At 49.0% G+C, this 16,030-nt stretch overlaps 2 protein-coding genes across 2 annotated transcripts; both read right to left on the reverse strand.

Annotated features, from left to right (window-relative positions):
* Positions 1-1,691: 1,691 nt before the first annotated feature.
* LOC140108516 (F-box only protein 40-like) lies at positions 1,692-10,067 on the reverse strand. Its single transcript, XM_072131783.1, has 4 exons — positions 10,003-10,067; positions 8,911-8,951; positions 4,619-6,535; positions 1,692-2,292 (listed from the first exon to the last, which is right to left on the reverse strand). The coding sequence occupies exons 2-4, from the start codon at positions 8,911-8,913 to the stop codon at positions 2,098-2,100; spliced, it is 2,115 nt and encodes a 704-aa protein (XP_071987884.1). The 5' UTR covers positions 8,914-8,951; positions 10,003-10,067; the 3' UTR covers positions 1,692-2,097.
* Positions 10,068-11,404: 1,337 nt separating this feature from the next.
* On the reverse strand, positions 11,405-16,019 carry LOC140108514 (uncharacterized). The gene is made up of 12 exons (XM_072131781.1): positions 15,759-16,019; positions 14,308-14,386; positions 14,028-14,127; positions 13,823-13,959; positions 13,633-13,735; positions 13,145-13,225; positions 12,973-13,054; positions 12,307-12,380; positions 12,085-12,229; positions 11,871-12,016; positions 11,694-11,789; positions 11,405-11,582 (listed from the first exon to the last, which is right to left on the reverse strand). The coding sequence occupies exons 2-12, from the start codon at positions 14,376-14,378 to the stop codon at positions 11,496-11,498; spliced, it is 1,122 nt and encodes a 373-aa protein (XP_071987882.1). The 5' UTR covers positions 14,379-14,386; positions 15,759-16,019; the 3' UTR covers positions 11,405-11,495.
* Positions 16,020-16,030: the final 11 nt, after the last annotated feature.

Below are 16,030 nucleotides of genomic sequence, written 5' to 3' on the forward strand. Positions count from 1 at the left end.
TACTGACACCGGTGAGGAGAGTAGCAGTGACCGGGAAACGCAAATTGACGATGATGTAGCCGATCGCACTTGGGAGCTGGGTGTAGCAGGGGATTCATCATCATATCAGGCGAAAAGAGTGTCAGATTGCGCGTTGCAAGTCGCTACTTTTGCCGTGAGTCAGAAGGGTGGCAGCAGTGCGAGGATGAGAGCCAAACGTCTGCCGGGTACAAATCCTGATTTGCATGTCCAAGTAAGCAGTGGCACAGGGGCTCAGCGAGGCAGTGGCGGTAGTAGTCTCTCAGTGCAGAGTGTTGGCGGTAAAATTACCACCTCGGCGGTGTGGCAGGTTTTTTCTTAAGACACCAGAGGAGCCGAGCGTGGGTATATGTCGTGTCTGCGGGCTGAAAGTAAAGCGTGGCCAGGGAACTAACGTTGGCACCACAGCCCTGCGTCAACACGTGCAGCGTCACCATCCTATGGCCTGGAAGAAACGTGGAACAGATGTGGAGGTCCATCTTGCCACCGCAGCAGCAGCAGAACCTAGTGGCACATATGCCATTTCAGCCTGTCAAGGCTCCAATACCTATGCAGTCTTTGAAAGAGGCGATTACAAAGAGACAACTCTATGCGTCCAGCCATCCTAAGGTGCAGAAGCTGATCGTGCTCTTGTCAAAGTTGTTGGTACTGCAGTCTCTCCCTTTCCAAGTCGTGGACTCTGCACCGTGCAGAGAACTAATGGCTTGTGCCTAACTGAGGTGAAGAGTTCCAAGCCACCATTTTTTTTCTAAAAAGGCAGTGCCAGCCCTTCACCAATATGTACAACAGAAGGTGGACCAGTCCTTGAGCTTATCAGTTTCTTTCAAGGTGCACGGCAGCGCGGACGTGTGGAGCTGTAATTATGGTCAGGGCCAGTATATGTCCTTTACGGCCCACTGGGTGAATGTGCTTCCCGCCCAGCCATACCAACAACTTCAACAGGAGACGGCGCTATCTCCTCCATGTTGTCAAACTGCTGCTCCTGCGCCAGTGTCCGCCTCCTTCTCCACCACCACCTCAGCCTCCACAAGTGCTGCCCCATCATACCACATGTGCAGGGCGCAGCGGTGTCACGCAGTTCTACACCTGGTTTGCCTGGGCGAACAAAGTCACACAGGGGAGGAACTGCTCTGCGTCATGCAAGAAGAAATCAATGTGTGGCTTTCTCTGCGACAACTGAAAATCGGAACCATGGTGACAGACAATGTTGTCAACGAGTTCCTGAAGTCTTCCACCCATCTGCAAGACATTCTAAAAATGGCCAGGACACTGTGCACGCACTTCAGCCATTCTTACAAAACCAAGCACAGCCTCCTCTAGTTGCAGCGTCAGAACGGCCTACAGTGCGGCGGGGGCCATCGTTACCCCCAGGAGAACCCGCTTGTCCACCCGTAATGTGAAGAGACTGACCTTTGTCAAGATGAATCAGGCTTGGATCGGCCGGGATTTCAACTCACCAATCACCAATGCCTAATGCATCAGATTAGATCAGCCATGACGCCTCCTCCAAACATTGAGAAATGAGTCTGGATTCTAACTACCTGCCTCAGCCACTATTCTGATGCTGCCACCCGCCTGATGCCACACATCTGCTGCCAGTTGCTCCATCTGTCTCCTACCATCTTTACCAGGGACTGAAATTGTCACACTATATCATTGTGCCACTCTGTGGGCTCCTGCTGCTGCGTGATTCGCTATTCGTCATGATTCGATTCTGAATGAATCAAATTTTTCCGAAAGATTTGGCGATTTGGGACAAACCGAATTTTAACAAATTCGCCCATCTCTAATTGTTTAGAGTGGATACACGGTAAAAATCCATCAGCTGTGAGATGTATTAATATTTGGGTGTAAACAAGAATGTTCTCATTCCAGGAAGACATTTTGTATTTAATAAAAACACATATTATAGCAGAAATTTGTCAAATTTGAATGCATTTTTATTAGACTTTTGTATGAATTTTCTTTGTAGTAAATTCTTCTGGCGGGTAAGGGGTGGGGCTCTGGGATTCCTCAGTCGTGGACTTTCTGAAGCCCCGCCCCTTGCGGTGTGGGTGCGGGCCGTCTCGGCCTTTGTGGTCACAGCCTCTTCCTCAGGTTTAGTAGACTCTCCTTCTGCCCCTTCTCATGGTCGTACACGCTGGGGAGTTGGAACGGATCCATCTTCAGCTCTGGGATGTTAAAGGGACAAACCTTGAGGTGCTGAGACATGGAGGAGATGTCATGGAGCGTCCACTGCCGCACCGGAGAGAAGAGGCTGCTAAAATTCCAGACCTGGAAGACAACAAGGGGTGAAATGTCATGGTGGCTTCTATATCCAGAGAGGCTAATTATAACGTGACGGGTCAATAAGATCATTAGACCCCATTGACGTCACATGTGGCACATCAGGTGGGATATTAGACCCTGTCCACAGATTACAGGACCCCCTAAATGTCCGATATATGTAGGTGTATAATGGAGGGTGTAATATCCTACAGCCAATGGCCTCTGTCCTGTGAAGACATTGGGAATCTCCAGATACATAATGTCCACATCTGGAGAATCACTGGAGCATCCATGACTCCCGGGGGTCACTACTGGTCTCCTATAAAATGGCCTCCGGCAGGTCACTGGCCGCAGGATAGTCCCTGGTCATCCAGAACCTGCCCCCGGGTGTTTGTTTATTGTCCTCTGTATAGATAAGGGAATAACATTTAGAACATATGGACCCCCTTTACTGGATTGTTTCAAATTTTAGAGAGAAATTTTCCATTCACAATATAGGTGGTTTCAGGGGGAAGTTCTCTGGGGTTAGCAACAGCCACTGATTGGTGGAGCTGTGTGACTAATAGGAAGCTGTAGTGGGAGAGAAAGTGGTTACTTCACCCAGTGACAGGAAGGTCATTGGACTGGTAAAATCAGGTGATCGACCAGATATTTCTAGAGATCCTGAAGAAGAGGCCACCAAGTCCACCGAGCTCCTGGATTGAGGCAATGCTTTGTCTCTTCTCTAATGTCCTCTGTATAAGTTATGAGGGGTAAGTCGTTGACTCTGGTCAGGTGATAATTATATTAAGGTCAGAGTTTATAACCCCATATTCCCATGACAGATCCACTTTCAGTTTCCCTGAACCTTTCAGGTAGTGAGTGGAGCCCGGAGAAGATCTACTTGGCCGTCATGGGTTTGGATCTATTTATTCTGTTTTATTGTTATATTGTGTAATAGTATAGAAGGAGGAAGGTCCGAGGCTGATATTAGGGCGGCCCCGGCCTCGGCCTGGACAGTTAGTCCCAATATTTCACAGCAGCTCAGTCAGAGTCTGAAGAGCAGGAGAAGGGACACAGAACATCACATGCAACTCCGTGACATTGGGTCATGAGCTCACAGATGTAAAAGGACTGGACCGAAACCTACCTAGGGAAGAGTAACATACAGCCTCGTCACCTTACAGGAGAGTCATGCTCTTCGACTCCCGTAGAAAGTAAGCTCCTAAGAGCAGAGAGAAATGCCAAGCCAGAGAAAGGCTACATGGGGGTGAAAGTACGAGGCTAGAGGGGCCACACTACAGAGTGGAGAGGGTCTACGAGTCCAGCAACAAACCCTTATTGAATGTCAACCATGACCTGTGGATTTGAGGAGCATTTTGCCAGCTAGACGTTGTGACAAAGGACCAGCTAAAGCCAAACCGAATGGAGACAGTCCTGAGGAACCAAAGAGAAGGCTGTGAAATGGAAGATGAGATGTTGCAGGAGCTAAAAAGACTTTTGACTGAGCGGCTTCTAGAGTTCCACTTGGGAACATAGTGTTCAGGGTCTTATCTGCATTAAGTGGTGAGGTGCACTATAGCCTAAGGGTGATGCCATACATGGCGTTTTGAACCCGTTTTTGGTCCGTTTTTAAGAAGTCCGTCCAAAAACGCATGTGTTTTTGACAGGTTTTACCAATTATCTTAATTAAAACTGGTCAAAAATGGATGCGTTTTCAAAACGGAACAAAAACGAGTCATTCTAACGTAAATCTGGCAGTGATCTAAAGACACTACACTACGGACACTAATACCCACAAGCCAATAGAATCTGCACTGCCCCTTCTCAAGATAAACTGGAAGAGATTGAGTCCCCCACCTTTATTCTTATCGGGGGCAGACTTCATATGATCAGCTGATGGGTGAAGGTGCTGACAACAGTGGATTGACCATCCTGTGGTAGGAACCTGGTGATCCTTGGCTGGTTACAAAGTCATGAAAAGAACAATGCCACCACCAGAAACACTATTGCTCAGATAATAGGACCAGAACCTGAGATGGTACAATGTGCCCCAGGGTGGAATCACCAACTGCGCTGGGACCCAATTGATAGACTGCTGTACAACCACTTGCAAAGTTGCTTTACTGTTCTCGAGTGGCCATTTATATGAGAGGTAGGTCCTTATAACCGCAATAGTTTAGTCACTGGTAGGGTCTTCACCTGAGACTAGTAAGGGACAAAGTGATATTGACTTAGAAGGTCCACTGGGAGACATAATAATGGAGTAATAGTCACTTGAGATACATAGACCTGAACATGGGAATGCAGAATCATAGTCTTCCTCTATGAACGCCCTGGTAAGTGCACCTACCTTTTTCCGACATCTCCATGATGTTCCACCATGTGAATAGGTCTTCTTCTCCCAGTACAGATGGACCATCCCCCTCTCCTGTAACAGCAAGGCACAGATATCTCTCATGAGTGAAGACACCTGTGAGAGTTGACACAGACTGAAGCTGTCCAGGAACCCAGCAATATGTTGAAGGACCTCCAACGGCAGGGTGCTCAGAGAGTCCTTGCTCTTCCCCCGATGACTTCTTGACAGATTGGGTCTTACACCTTCATATAAAGTATCATCCACCAGTGGTTTTATGGCAAATGTCTTCATGTGTTTGCAGTAGATGACCTGAGACCTTTGTCCCGCAGTCCCAAATCTGTTTTGTAAAAAGGTGCAACCCAAGTAAGAAAGAGGGCAACGCTGCTGGAACCAGCCCCCCAGGCAGGTCTGCATGTCAGAGTGGACATTCTTAAAGTGTGAAGCAAATTCATCCCGGCGGAAGAAGAGATTACAGGAGAACGTGAAGGAGGAGTTGGATTTGTTGTGTCTTGAGCTCACACACTCACTCTCTACGTCCAAGTATAGACCTAATCTTCTCATGTTCTTCTCCGGCAGAAGGTCCAATAAAACTGACTTTTTAGTAAAAGGATCTGCTCCAAAATCATAGGTCTGAGTCCCAAAGTCAATGAGTAAGCCATCAAGGGCCTTCATCTGAGAGACAGCGTGGCCCTTCAGTTCTCTCTCGAGGGCCACCAGCAAAGTAGTGTTAATGGTGTCGGTCAATGGCAACTTGTCCACTGGGACCCCAAGGTCAGAGGTGTCCACCAGTTTCTGAGCTTTTTCTTTCTTGATGTTATCATCTGCAAGTTTGGCTCTTCTGCCGCAGTAGCTTGTTGGTACTTTGAAGGTGCAGACAGTCTTTACAGTCTGGGCCTCCAGATTGCCGTAGACAAAGTCTTTATCTCTAGGGGTACAGGCAGCCATTTGTCCAAATCGTATCAGCATGCTGCCGTGATGTACTAGATACATGTTGTAACTCCCACAATCCACCTCAGCTTTCAGTCTTTCGAGGACACCCTCTTGCCATGGAGCGAATCCGGTCTTCTCCAGATTGATCATCTCCAGCTTTCGCGCTTCTTCTGACTCTTTGGCATCATCTGGTTCTTGACTTTCCACAGCTTCTTCTTTGGGTTTGTTGCCAGCCTGTTTGCTTGTGTCAGGCGGCTTGCTGCTGCTGCTGTTGGCCTGCCCAGTATTGGACTGCAGTGTCTTGGACGCCTTCATCTCTTTGCTAAATATAGTGTCCCACATTTTAAATTTGTCCAAATCCAAATCATCCTGTCCCCGAGCCAGGGCCTCTCTTTCGTACTGAGTCAGTCCAACAATCTCCCCATTGCTTATGTCTACATTCTCCACGTTCTCCGGATCTGTCCCCCCTATTGCACCAACCTCCTGCTCCAATTCCAAAAGACCTGAAGTGATTGTGTCTTTTGGATCCTCAGAGAGCTCAGGATACAGTTCAGCCATTTTGAGGGAACTGAACAGGACCTTCTGGTCTCTCAGGGTTAGAGCCACGTCCAGACTTTCCTCTCCACCGTCTTCCTGTAGGAGATTCTTAAAGAGTGTCTGGTCCTTGTCAATAGTTGGAAACCGGTTCCACTCCATGGAGCAGCAGACCACGCTGGCCGGACAGTGCTTCAGGTGCCTTGCCTGCTTGCATCGGGACATTGAGAAAGGGCATCCAAAGACAGAGTTCAGACAGGGCACCCACTCGTTGGGGCACAGCAGTCGGTGCTCTTCTTCCTTACACAGGTGGAAAGTGGCGCCACAGTGCAGTCTGCAGTTGATCACGACACAGGAGATGCCAGTGTTGACAGGGGCACTGCAGCGCTTGTTGAAGCAGTTCTGGCAGTGCCTGTGCTGTCCTACCGGAGGCCGCTGGGTCCTCCCCTGAAAGAAAAATAACCAAAGTTTAAAAACTATATAATAAACATTACTTCATCACCAAATTATGTGCTCATCACTTCATCACCATATTATGTGCTCATCACTGTATCACCATATTATGTGCTCATCACTGTATCACCATATTATGTGCTCATCACTGTATCACCATGTTATACGCTCATCACTTCATCCCCATGTTATGCGCTCATCACTTCATCCCCATGTTATGCGCTCATCACTTCATCCCCATGTTATGCGCTCATCACTTCATCCCCATGTTATGTGCTCATCACTGTATCACCATATTATGAGCTCATCACTTCATCCCCATGTTATGCGCTCATCACTTCATCCCCATGTTATGCGCTCATCACTTCATCAACATATTATGCGCTCATCACTTCATCACCATATTATGCTCTCATCCCTTCTTCACCATATTATGTGCTCATCACTTCATCACCATATTATGTGCTCATCCCTTCTTCACCATATTATGTGCTCATCACTTCATCACCATGTTATGCGCTCATCGCTTCATCACCATATTATGTGCTCATCCCTTCTTCACCATATTATGTGCTCATCCCTTCATCACCAAGTTATGCGCTCATCGCTTCATCACCATATTATGCGCTCATCGCTTCATCACCATATTATGTGCTCATCCCTTCTTCACCATATTATGTGCTCATCCCTTCTTCACCATATTATGTGCTCATCCCTTCTTCACCATATTATGTGCTCATCACTTCATCACCATATTATGAGCTCATCCCTTCTTCACCATATTATGTGCTCATCACTTCATCACCATATTATGTGCTCATCACTTCATCACCATATTATGTGCTCATCGCTTCATCACCATATTATGTGCTCATCCCTTCTTCACCATATTATGTGCTCATCACTGTATCACCATGTTATACGCTCATCACTTCATCACCATATTATGTGCTCATCCCTTCGTCACCAAATTATGTGCTCATCCCTTCTTCACCATATTATGTGCTCATCACTTCATCACCATATTATGTGCTCATCCCTTCTTCACCATATTATGTGCTCATCACTTCATCACCATATTATGTGCTCATCACTTCATCACCATATTATGCGCTCATCGCTTCATCACCATATTATGTGCTCATCCCTTCTTTACCATATTATGTGCTCATCACTTCATCACCATATTATGTGCTCATCCCTTCTTCACCATATTATGTGCTCATCACTGTATCACCATGTTATACGCTCATCACTTCATCACCATATTATGTGCTCATCCCTTCGTCACCAAATTATGTGCTCATCCCTTCTTCACCATATTATGTGCTCATCACTTCATCACCATATTATGTGCTCATCCCTTCTTCACCATATTATGTGCTCATCACTTCATCACCATATTATGTGCTCATCACTTCATCACCATATTATGCGCTCATCGCTTCATCACCATATTATGTGCTCATCCCTTCTTCACCATATTATGTGCTCATCACTTCATCACCATATTATGTGCTCATCCCTTCTTCACCATATTATGTGCTCATCCCTTCGTCACCATATTATGTGCTCATCACTTCATCACCATATTATGTGCTCATCCCTTCTTCACCATATTATGTGCTCATCACTTCATCACCATATTATGAGCTCATCCCTTCTTCACCATATTATGTGCTCATCACTGTATCACCATGTTATACGCTCATCACTTCATCACCATATTATGTGCTCATCCCTTCGTCACCAAATTATGTGCTCATCCCTTCTTCACCATATTATGTGCTCATCCCTTCATCACCATATTATGTGCTCATCCCTTCTTCACCATATTATGTGCTCATCCCTTCTTCACCATATTATGTGCTCATCACTTCATCACCATATTATGTGCTCATCACTTCATCACCATATTATGCGCTCATCGCTTCATCACCATATTATGTGCTCATCCCTTCTTCACCATATTATGTGCTCATCACTGTATCACCATGTTATACGCTCATCACTTCATCACCATATTATGTGCTCATCCCTTCGTCACCAAATTATGTGCTCATCCCTTCTTCACCATATTATGTGCTCATCACTTCATCACCAAATTATGTGCTCATCCCTTCTTCACCATATTATGTGCTCATCCCTTCATCACCATATTATGTGCTCATCACTTCATCACCATATTATGTGCTCATCACTTCATCACCATATTATGTGCTCATCCCTTCGTCACCAAATTATGTGTGTTACTCTATGTGTCTGGTTCTGTATGGGATAAGTGCAAATTTGTGTAGGAACAATTTTCTATGAAGATTTAGCCTATAAGAAGCTGTGTCTCTCATGGCGGGTGACGGCCGTGTACTCACCATGGTCAGTCTCCCCGTGATATTATTCAGATGTCATCCAGCTGTGAACAGAGAAAGGTATTTAACAAATCCGTGCTGTAAATAAGACCCAAGGTCACAGGGGAAGGGGAATAAGGTACAGTAGAGACACTATGAGGGGGCACAGGGGTCATAGCACAGACACTATGAGGGGGCGCAGGGGTCATAGCACAGACACTATGAGGGGTTCAGGGGTCATAGCACAGACACTATGAGGGGGCGCAGGGGTCATAGCACAGACACTATGAGGGGGCGCAGGGGTCATAGCACAGACACTATGAGGGGTCCAGGGGTCATAGCACAGACACTATGAGGGGGGTACAGGGGTCATAGCACAGACACTATGAGGGGGTACAGGGGTCATAGCACAGACACTATGAGGGGGCGCAGGGGTCATAGCACCTACACTATGAGGGGGCGCAGGGGTCATAGCACAGACACTATGAGGGGGCGCAGGGGTCATAGCACAGACACTATGAGGGGGCGCAGGGGTCATAGCACAGACACTATGAGGGGGCGCAGGGGTCATAGCACAGACACTATGAGGGGGCGCAGGGGTCATAGCACAGACACTATGAGGGGGCGCAGGGGTCATAGCACAGACACTATGAGGGGGCGCAGGGGTCATAGCACAGACACTATGAGGGGGCGCAGGGGTCATAGCACAGACACTATGAGGGGGCGCAGGGGTCATAGCACAGACACTATGAGGGGGTGCAGGGGTCATAGCACAGACACTATGAGGGGGCGCAGGGGTCATAGCACAGACACTATGAGGGGGCGCAGGGGTCATAGCACAGACACTATGAGGGGGTGTAGGGGTCATAGCACAGACACTATGAAGGGTTACAGGGGTCATACTGTATACACCCTCCCCATGCTGTGCCCCTCATAGTGTACACCCACCCCCATGCTGTGCCCCTCATAGTGTACCCCCCATGTGCCCATGTTACCCCTCGTCCATCGGTAGCTCTTGCCCTTTAGTATCTCACATTCAGAGTTTATTCTGTGACCCCTGAGCCCCCTCCTCTGCCCCTAGCCCCTCTCCCTTGGGGTCTCTGGGGGTCTCCTCACCTGCAGTCCTGAGTGCGGTCTCTAGTTTGCACGCATTGTCCTGTGCAGGCAGCGCGGGGGTCATGTGGACATTTATAAATAGCCATGGGCAGCGTGCGACTATCTCCACTTACACCCCCTGCCCATATTAACCCCCTGCCTCCCAGCTGCGCCGTTACAATGTATCCGTTACAGCAGCTTATTACATCATTACCCATTTAACTATAATACCATGTAACCTGTATAGAGCAGCAGTGACCGGAACCAGTACAGAGCAGCAGTGACCGGAACCAGTACCAGTACAGAGCAGCAGGGACCGGAACCAGCACCAGTACAGAGCAGCAGGGACCGGAACCAGCACAGAGCAGCAGGGACTGGAACCAGCACCAGTACAGAGCAGCAGGGACCGGAACCAGCACCAGTACAGAGCAGCAGGGACCAGGACCAGCACCAGTACAGAGCAGCAGGGACCGGAACCAGCACAGAGCAGCAGGGACCGGAACCAGCACCAGTACAGAGCAGCAGGGACCGGAACCAGCACCAGTACAGAGCAGCAGGGACCGGAACCAGCACCAGTACAGAGCAGTAGGGACCGGGACCAGCACCAGAACCAGTACAGAGCAGCAGGGACCAGCACCAGAACCAGCACAGAGCAGCAGGGACCAGCACCACTACTAGTATAGAGCATCAGGGACTAGCCTCAGAACCACGACAGAGCAGCAGGGACTAGCATCAGAACCAGCATGGAATAGGAGTCCACACCATACTTTCCTTACACTATACCATAGGTTTGTATAGACATAGTGTGGGTCATTTACTAAGGGGCCGAATCTCTATTTTTCGTTGGGATTCCTGAATATTATGGATTTGCGCCTTTTTTTTATTATGGAATTTCCCTGAAATGCCCTGGGTTTTTGGCTCACGCCCAGGAAAAGGATGGTGAACTCCAGCAAACCTTGGCGCAGCAGCGACACCTGGTGGGCATCGGGCGCACGACTTTAGTGAATTGCCAGAAGACCCGAATCCTCGATGGAGTATGCGCCGCTGGATCGCGACAGGACCGGGTAAGTAAATCTGCCCCAATGTCATTGAAAGGGTTGTCTTTTTTCCTTATGAATGTGCAGAGCACTTTGTGATTGGCTGCAGCTCCGGCAGTCGTGGGCCGCGTCTCACCATTTCTAGTAGCACTTGGGTTGTGCACCGGAAGATCATAACATCCATGGGGCCGGGGTACGGTCCTCCCCAGGATTTCTCTTTAAGAATCATGTAAACTTCAGGAACTAAAATTTTACTCATTTCAAAATTCTGATTTCTATGCGTCACCACTAGATGGCACCGGGTGATACAGCTCCCACCGATATGGGAGGAGTCTCCTCCACATTGTATAGGAACAGAACAAACATCTCCTGCAGTTTATAAATAAGTTTATTAAATACATTTATTAAATTAGAGATTTCGGGAACACACTGAGCAGACAATGGGAGCTCCGCCTCTTCTGGAGCCCCGCCTCCTTGTTATCTTGTATTATGCCGCAGCTTCATGGTGTTCTGTATGTCGCTCTCCATCTGGTTAATCTGCCGCGTTATCTGGTGTATGAGGACCTGGAGGGCGAGGAAACACATGAGAGATCAGGGAGTGACCCCAGAGGCCTGGGCACAGGAGGACTACAAGTCACAGCAGCATAAAGGTCCTTGCCCTGGACGGACACTCACATCTACATGGAGTGTGGAGAGTCCGCTCTGCAGATCATCGCGCCAATACCTACTGCCCCCTGCTGGACACTCACTGCCGCTGCTCCTAGGGAATTCCTGTAAGAAATAGAAGATGAGAATATGGAGTGCAGCCGGATACATTGTGATGCTGAGTATCCGTCCAGGCAGAGGCCGTACAGGGGGCGCGCTCCTCGCAGGCCTGGTCCTCCATGCCTTGTCCTTCCATAGATCCTCCAAGTCTTCTGTACCCGGAGAGGAGATCTGCTCGTGCACCAGGGTCTTCAGGGTGACACTTCCTTGTTTGATGGCCTCCAGCTCCAGATCTGGGTTACAGCAAGACAGACATTACAGAGTGGAGGATGATGGGGGGAGTAGTGCACTCCGCACTTACTGGCCCTCTCCAGGTGTTCGGTGACGTCCCGCGTCCGACGCTCCAGGCCGCTCAGCCGGGTCTCTATCGCCCGGAGGTAAAGCTGATGAGTCTCCAAATCCTTCTTCAGAGAGTTCTTCAGCTGCTGGATGGAGGGCAGGAGACCCTGGGGGTGCGGGAAGAGGGGACAGAGCTATGGAGACCACCTAGACTACAGCAGGGGGTAGAGGGGCCGTCACTCACCGGGTCCAGCCTCGGATCAGATCGCTCGTCCTTCCCCGATAGGTCAGCAGTCGGCTCCGGATCACACAGACATCCTGGAGGAGACACTTATCAGAACAATGTTATTGGATCTGCATGAAGCCCCTGGAGGTCCGAGCCCCTGAACCACCAAGGCTTCATTCACACCACATTGTTTTACCCTCCATTGTCAGGATAAATCGGGCAGATCCTCAACATATCCCACTCTGTGCCAATACACCAAGATACACTGTAGTATGGCTCCACCCCCTGAGAGAGTGGGAGGAGTAAATATTGGGAGCAGGCACCAATTGGCTGCTGCCACTGACCTTATCTGCATAATTACATCACTAGGACCCTCCCTCAGCATACACTCAGCAGAAGCTGGGGATGGAGGCCATACAGTGGCATCCGTCCCCCTCAAAGCCTCCGCTGAGCACGTCCACCACTCAGCAGGAAAAAGCCGGATGACATAACAGTCTGCTGCGATTCTCTATCCAGCGTTTCCTGCTCGATGCAATGTAATAAATCTGGATGCCCCCACTGCCGGTACACGGCTATGGACACGTCCATGTACATGGGGAGCGCTCCTGGAGCTTAGAAGGAACCAAAAACCCAAGATGTGAAAGTAGTGTAATAGATGGACCCCAGACCTGCCCCAGCACTCACCATATCCGTCCATAGCGCGCTCCTCTGACCTCCAGCTATCAGGATGACAATTGCCGCATGTGTGACTTCGGGACGCACAAACCTGATGAGGAACCAGAACACCAGAACTCAGTACATGGAATATTACAGCAAAGCAGAACCAGAACCCAAAGATAAGACATGGTGTCCTCACCTCAGGGACCACAGCACGGCGCTCCCTGCAGGACAGGCACATCCCCCGCGGCGGCTTAGGAATCAGCACTGTACAGCACATCTGCAAGGGAAACCGTCAGTAGGGCGATGGTGGATGATTAGGGCAATGGTGGATGATTAGGGCGATGGTGATGACCACACATTAGTGTCTCCAGGTCCAATCACCTGGGAAGCCAAATATTCAATGAACAGAAAAAATGGCCGTTACACATTAGACTCCATCAAGAAGTGACCAGAAAATTCGCCGTACCGTCCTGCAGATCCTGCGGAGCCTCACCAGGACACGCACTGACCTACACAGATCAGCCGAGAGGCCGCTCTACCCAATCTCAGAGGGGTGAGGACCAGGACACTGCACGGCCCACTAGGACCATGGCAGGATAGTATGGGGGGTGGGAGGGGGGGGTAAATGCTTCCCCCTTTATCCCAGGGGTCCTCCGACTCAGGGGTCTTCCCCCCAGGACTTACCTCCAGCAGATCATGAAGCAAAGGCGCCGCCATCACCATCTTATTCCATCGTCGTATCGCATCCAAATGCAGGAACAACCCGCGTAACAGCTGGTATGGAGACCTGTGTGTAGAAGGATGGCGGGGGGGACATTGGGGTACACGACATCACTGGACCCCCATACTACGCCCCGTGGGGTCACACACTCACTTCAGGGCGACTCGATGTCTGTGCTCCTTGTCGTGGCGTCTGGAGAAGACCAGAGCAAGGGAATCCGGAAGACACGGAGATTCCCGACATCTACAGGATCCAGGACAATCCCCAGCGCGGCCGCCATCTGCAAGAAGCTGAGATAGGGGGCGCCATCAGGGTCATCCCGTGCCCCCCCTCCCCCGGGGTAAGAAGGGGCAGTTACCTCTTCCAGCAGCTTCATACAGTCATGGACGGACGCTCTGTCTGGGGGATAGTCCAGGCCCTGCGTCCGCCTGATCCGCCGCAGGTCACCGCAGCCATGTCTGAGGGAGACACAAGGACCCATCATCCTCAGGACCCTTCATACTCACCCCCAGGGGCAATAAGTCAGTCCTGGTCATGTGATTAATGCAGAACAATGATCACATGACCGGGGGGGGGGGGATGTATAACAATGGAGGAAAAGAAAGCAGCAAAAACTGCAGGAATATTCCCGTACTTACCTGTGAGAGTTCTTCTCCATCTTGTCTTTGGCTGGAAACCGGGAATATTTGTTGTGGAATTTCTTCTCCATTATTGATGCTAAAAATACAATATTACAACTTCATTCGCTTGCAAATCCCCGTATCCAATACATGAGCTCAATAACACAAAATCCTTTACCCCCGAAATCCAGAGCAAAGACATCACAGAATATACAACTCATATACTATACCCCAGAGCTGCACTCACTATTCTGCTGCTGGTGCAGTCACTGTGTACATACATGACATTACTTATCCTGTACTGATCCTGAGTTACATCCTGTATTATACCCCAGAGCTGCACTCACTATTCTGCTGCTGGTGCAGTCACTGTGTACATACATGACATTACTTATCCTGTACTGATCCTGAGTTACATCCTGTATTATACCCCAGAGCTGCACTCACTATTCTGCTGCTGGTGCAGTCACTGTGTACATACATGACATTACTTATCCTGTACTGATCCTGAGTTACATCCTGTATTATACCCTAGAGCTGCACTCACTATTCTGCTGCTGGTGCAGTCACTGTACATACATGACATTACTTATCCTGTACTGATCCTGAGTTACATCCTGTATTATACCCCAGAGCTGCACTCACTATTCTGCTGCTGGTGCAGTCACTGTGTACATACATGACATTACTTATCCTGTACTGATCCTGAGTTACATCCTGTATTATACCCCAGAGCTGCACTCACTATTCTGCTGCTGGTGCAGTCACTGTGTACATACATGACATTACTTATCCTGTACTGATCCTGAGTTACATCCTGTATTATACCCCAGAGCTGCACTCACTATTCTGCTGCTGGTGCAGTCACTGTGTACATACATGACATGACTTATCCTGTACTGATCCTGAGTTACATCCTGTATTATACCCCAGAGCTGCACTCACTATTCTGCTGCTGATGCAGTCACTGTGTACATACATGACATTACTTATCCTGTACTGATCCTGAGTTACATCCTGTATTATACCCCAGAGCTGCACTCACTATTCTGCTGCTGGTGCAGTCACTGTGTACATACATGACATTACTTATCCTGTACTGATCCTGAGTTACATCCTGTATTATACCCCAGAGCTGCACTCACTATTCTGCTGCTGGTGCAGTCACTGTGTACATACATGACATTACTTATCCTGTACTGATCCTGAGTTACATCCTGTATTATACTCCAGAGCTGCACTCACTATTCTGCTGCTGGTGCAGTCACTGTGTACATACATGACATTACTTATCCTGAGTTACATCCTGTATTATACCCCAGAGCTGCACTCACTATCTACACAGTGACTGCACCAGCAGAAGGATAGTGAGTAACCCTAGTGTAATCCTGGGTGTGATATCTGTGTATGAGGATTTGGGCTCCTGGAGCAGCCATAGATTACACACTTGCAACCACCCCTCTCCTCACCTGCGCCCTGGACCCCGGTCTGACCTCTCACTCCCTACTTATAAGATAGGGATCAGGTGACCTCATTACAGGTTAACCCTTTGCAGGCTTTCATGCTCCTCCTCCTCTTTCTTGTTGTTTTCCTCATATTATGGATCTTCATAGACTGATACAATTAACCCTGTCGCTTCTGGTAGACCCCGCATCCTCCTCCTGTAGCCACTAAACTAAACTCTGTGCTGCAGGGCAGCTGCCCGCAACAAAGATGGCGGCCGCGGGGTCAGCCGGGCGCA

This window comes from Engystomops pustulosus, unplaced genomic scaffold, assembly GCF_040894005.1.
Source record: "Engystomops pustulosus unplaced genomic scaffold, aEngPut4.maternal MAT_SCAFFOLD_142, whole genome shotgun sequence".
Lineage (NCBI taxonomy): Eukaryota > Metazoa > Chordata > Amphibia > Anura > Leptodactylidae > Engystomops > Engystomops pustulosus.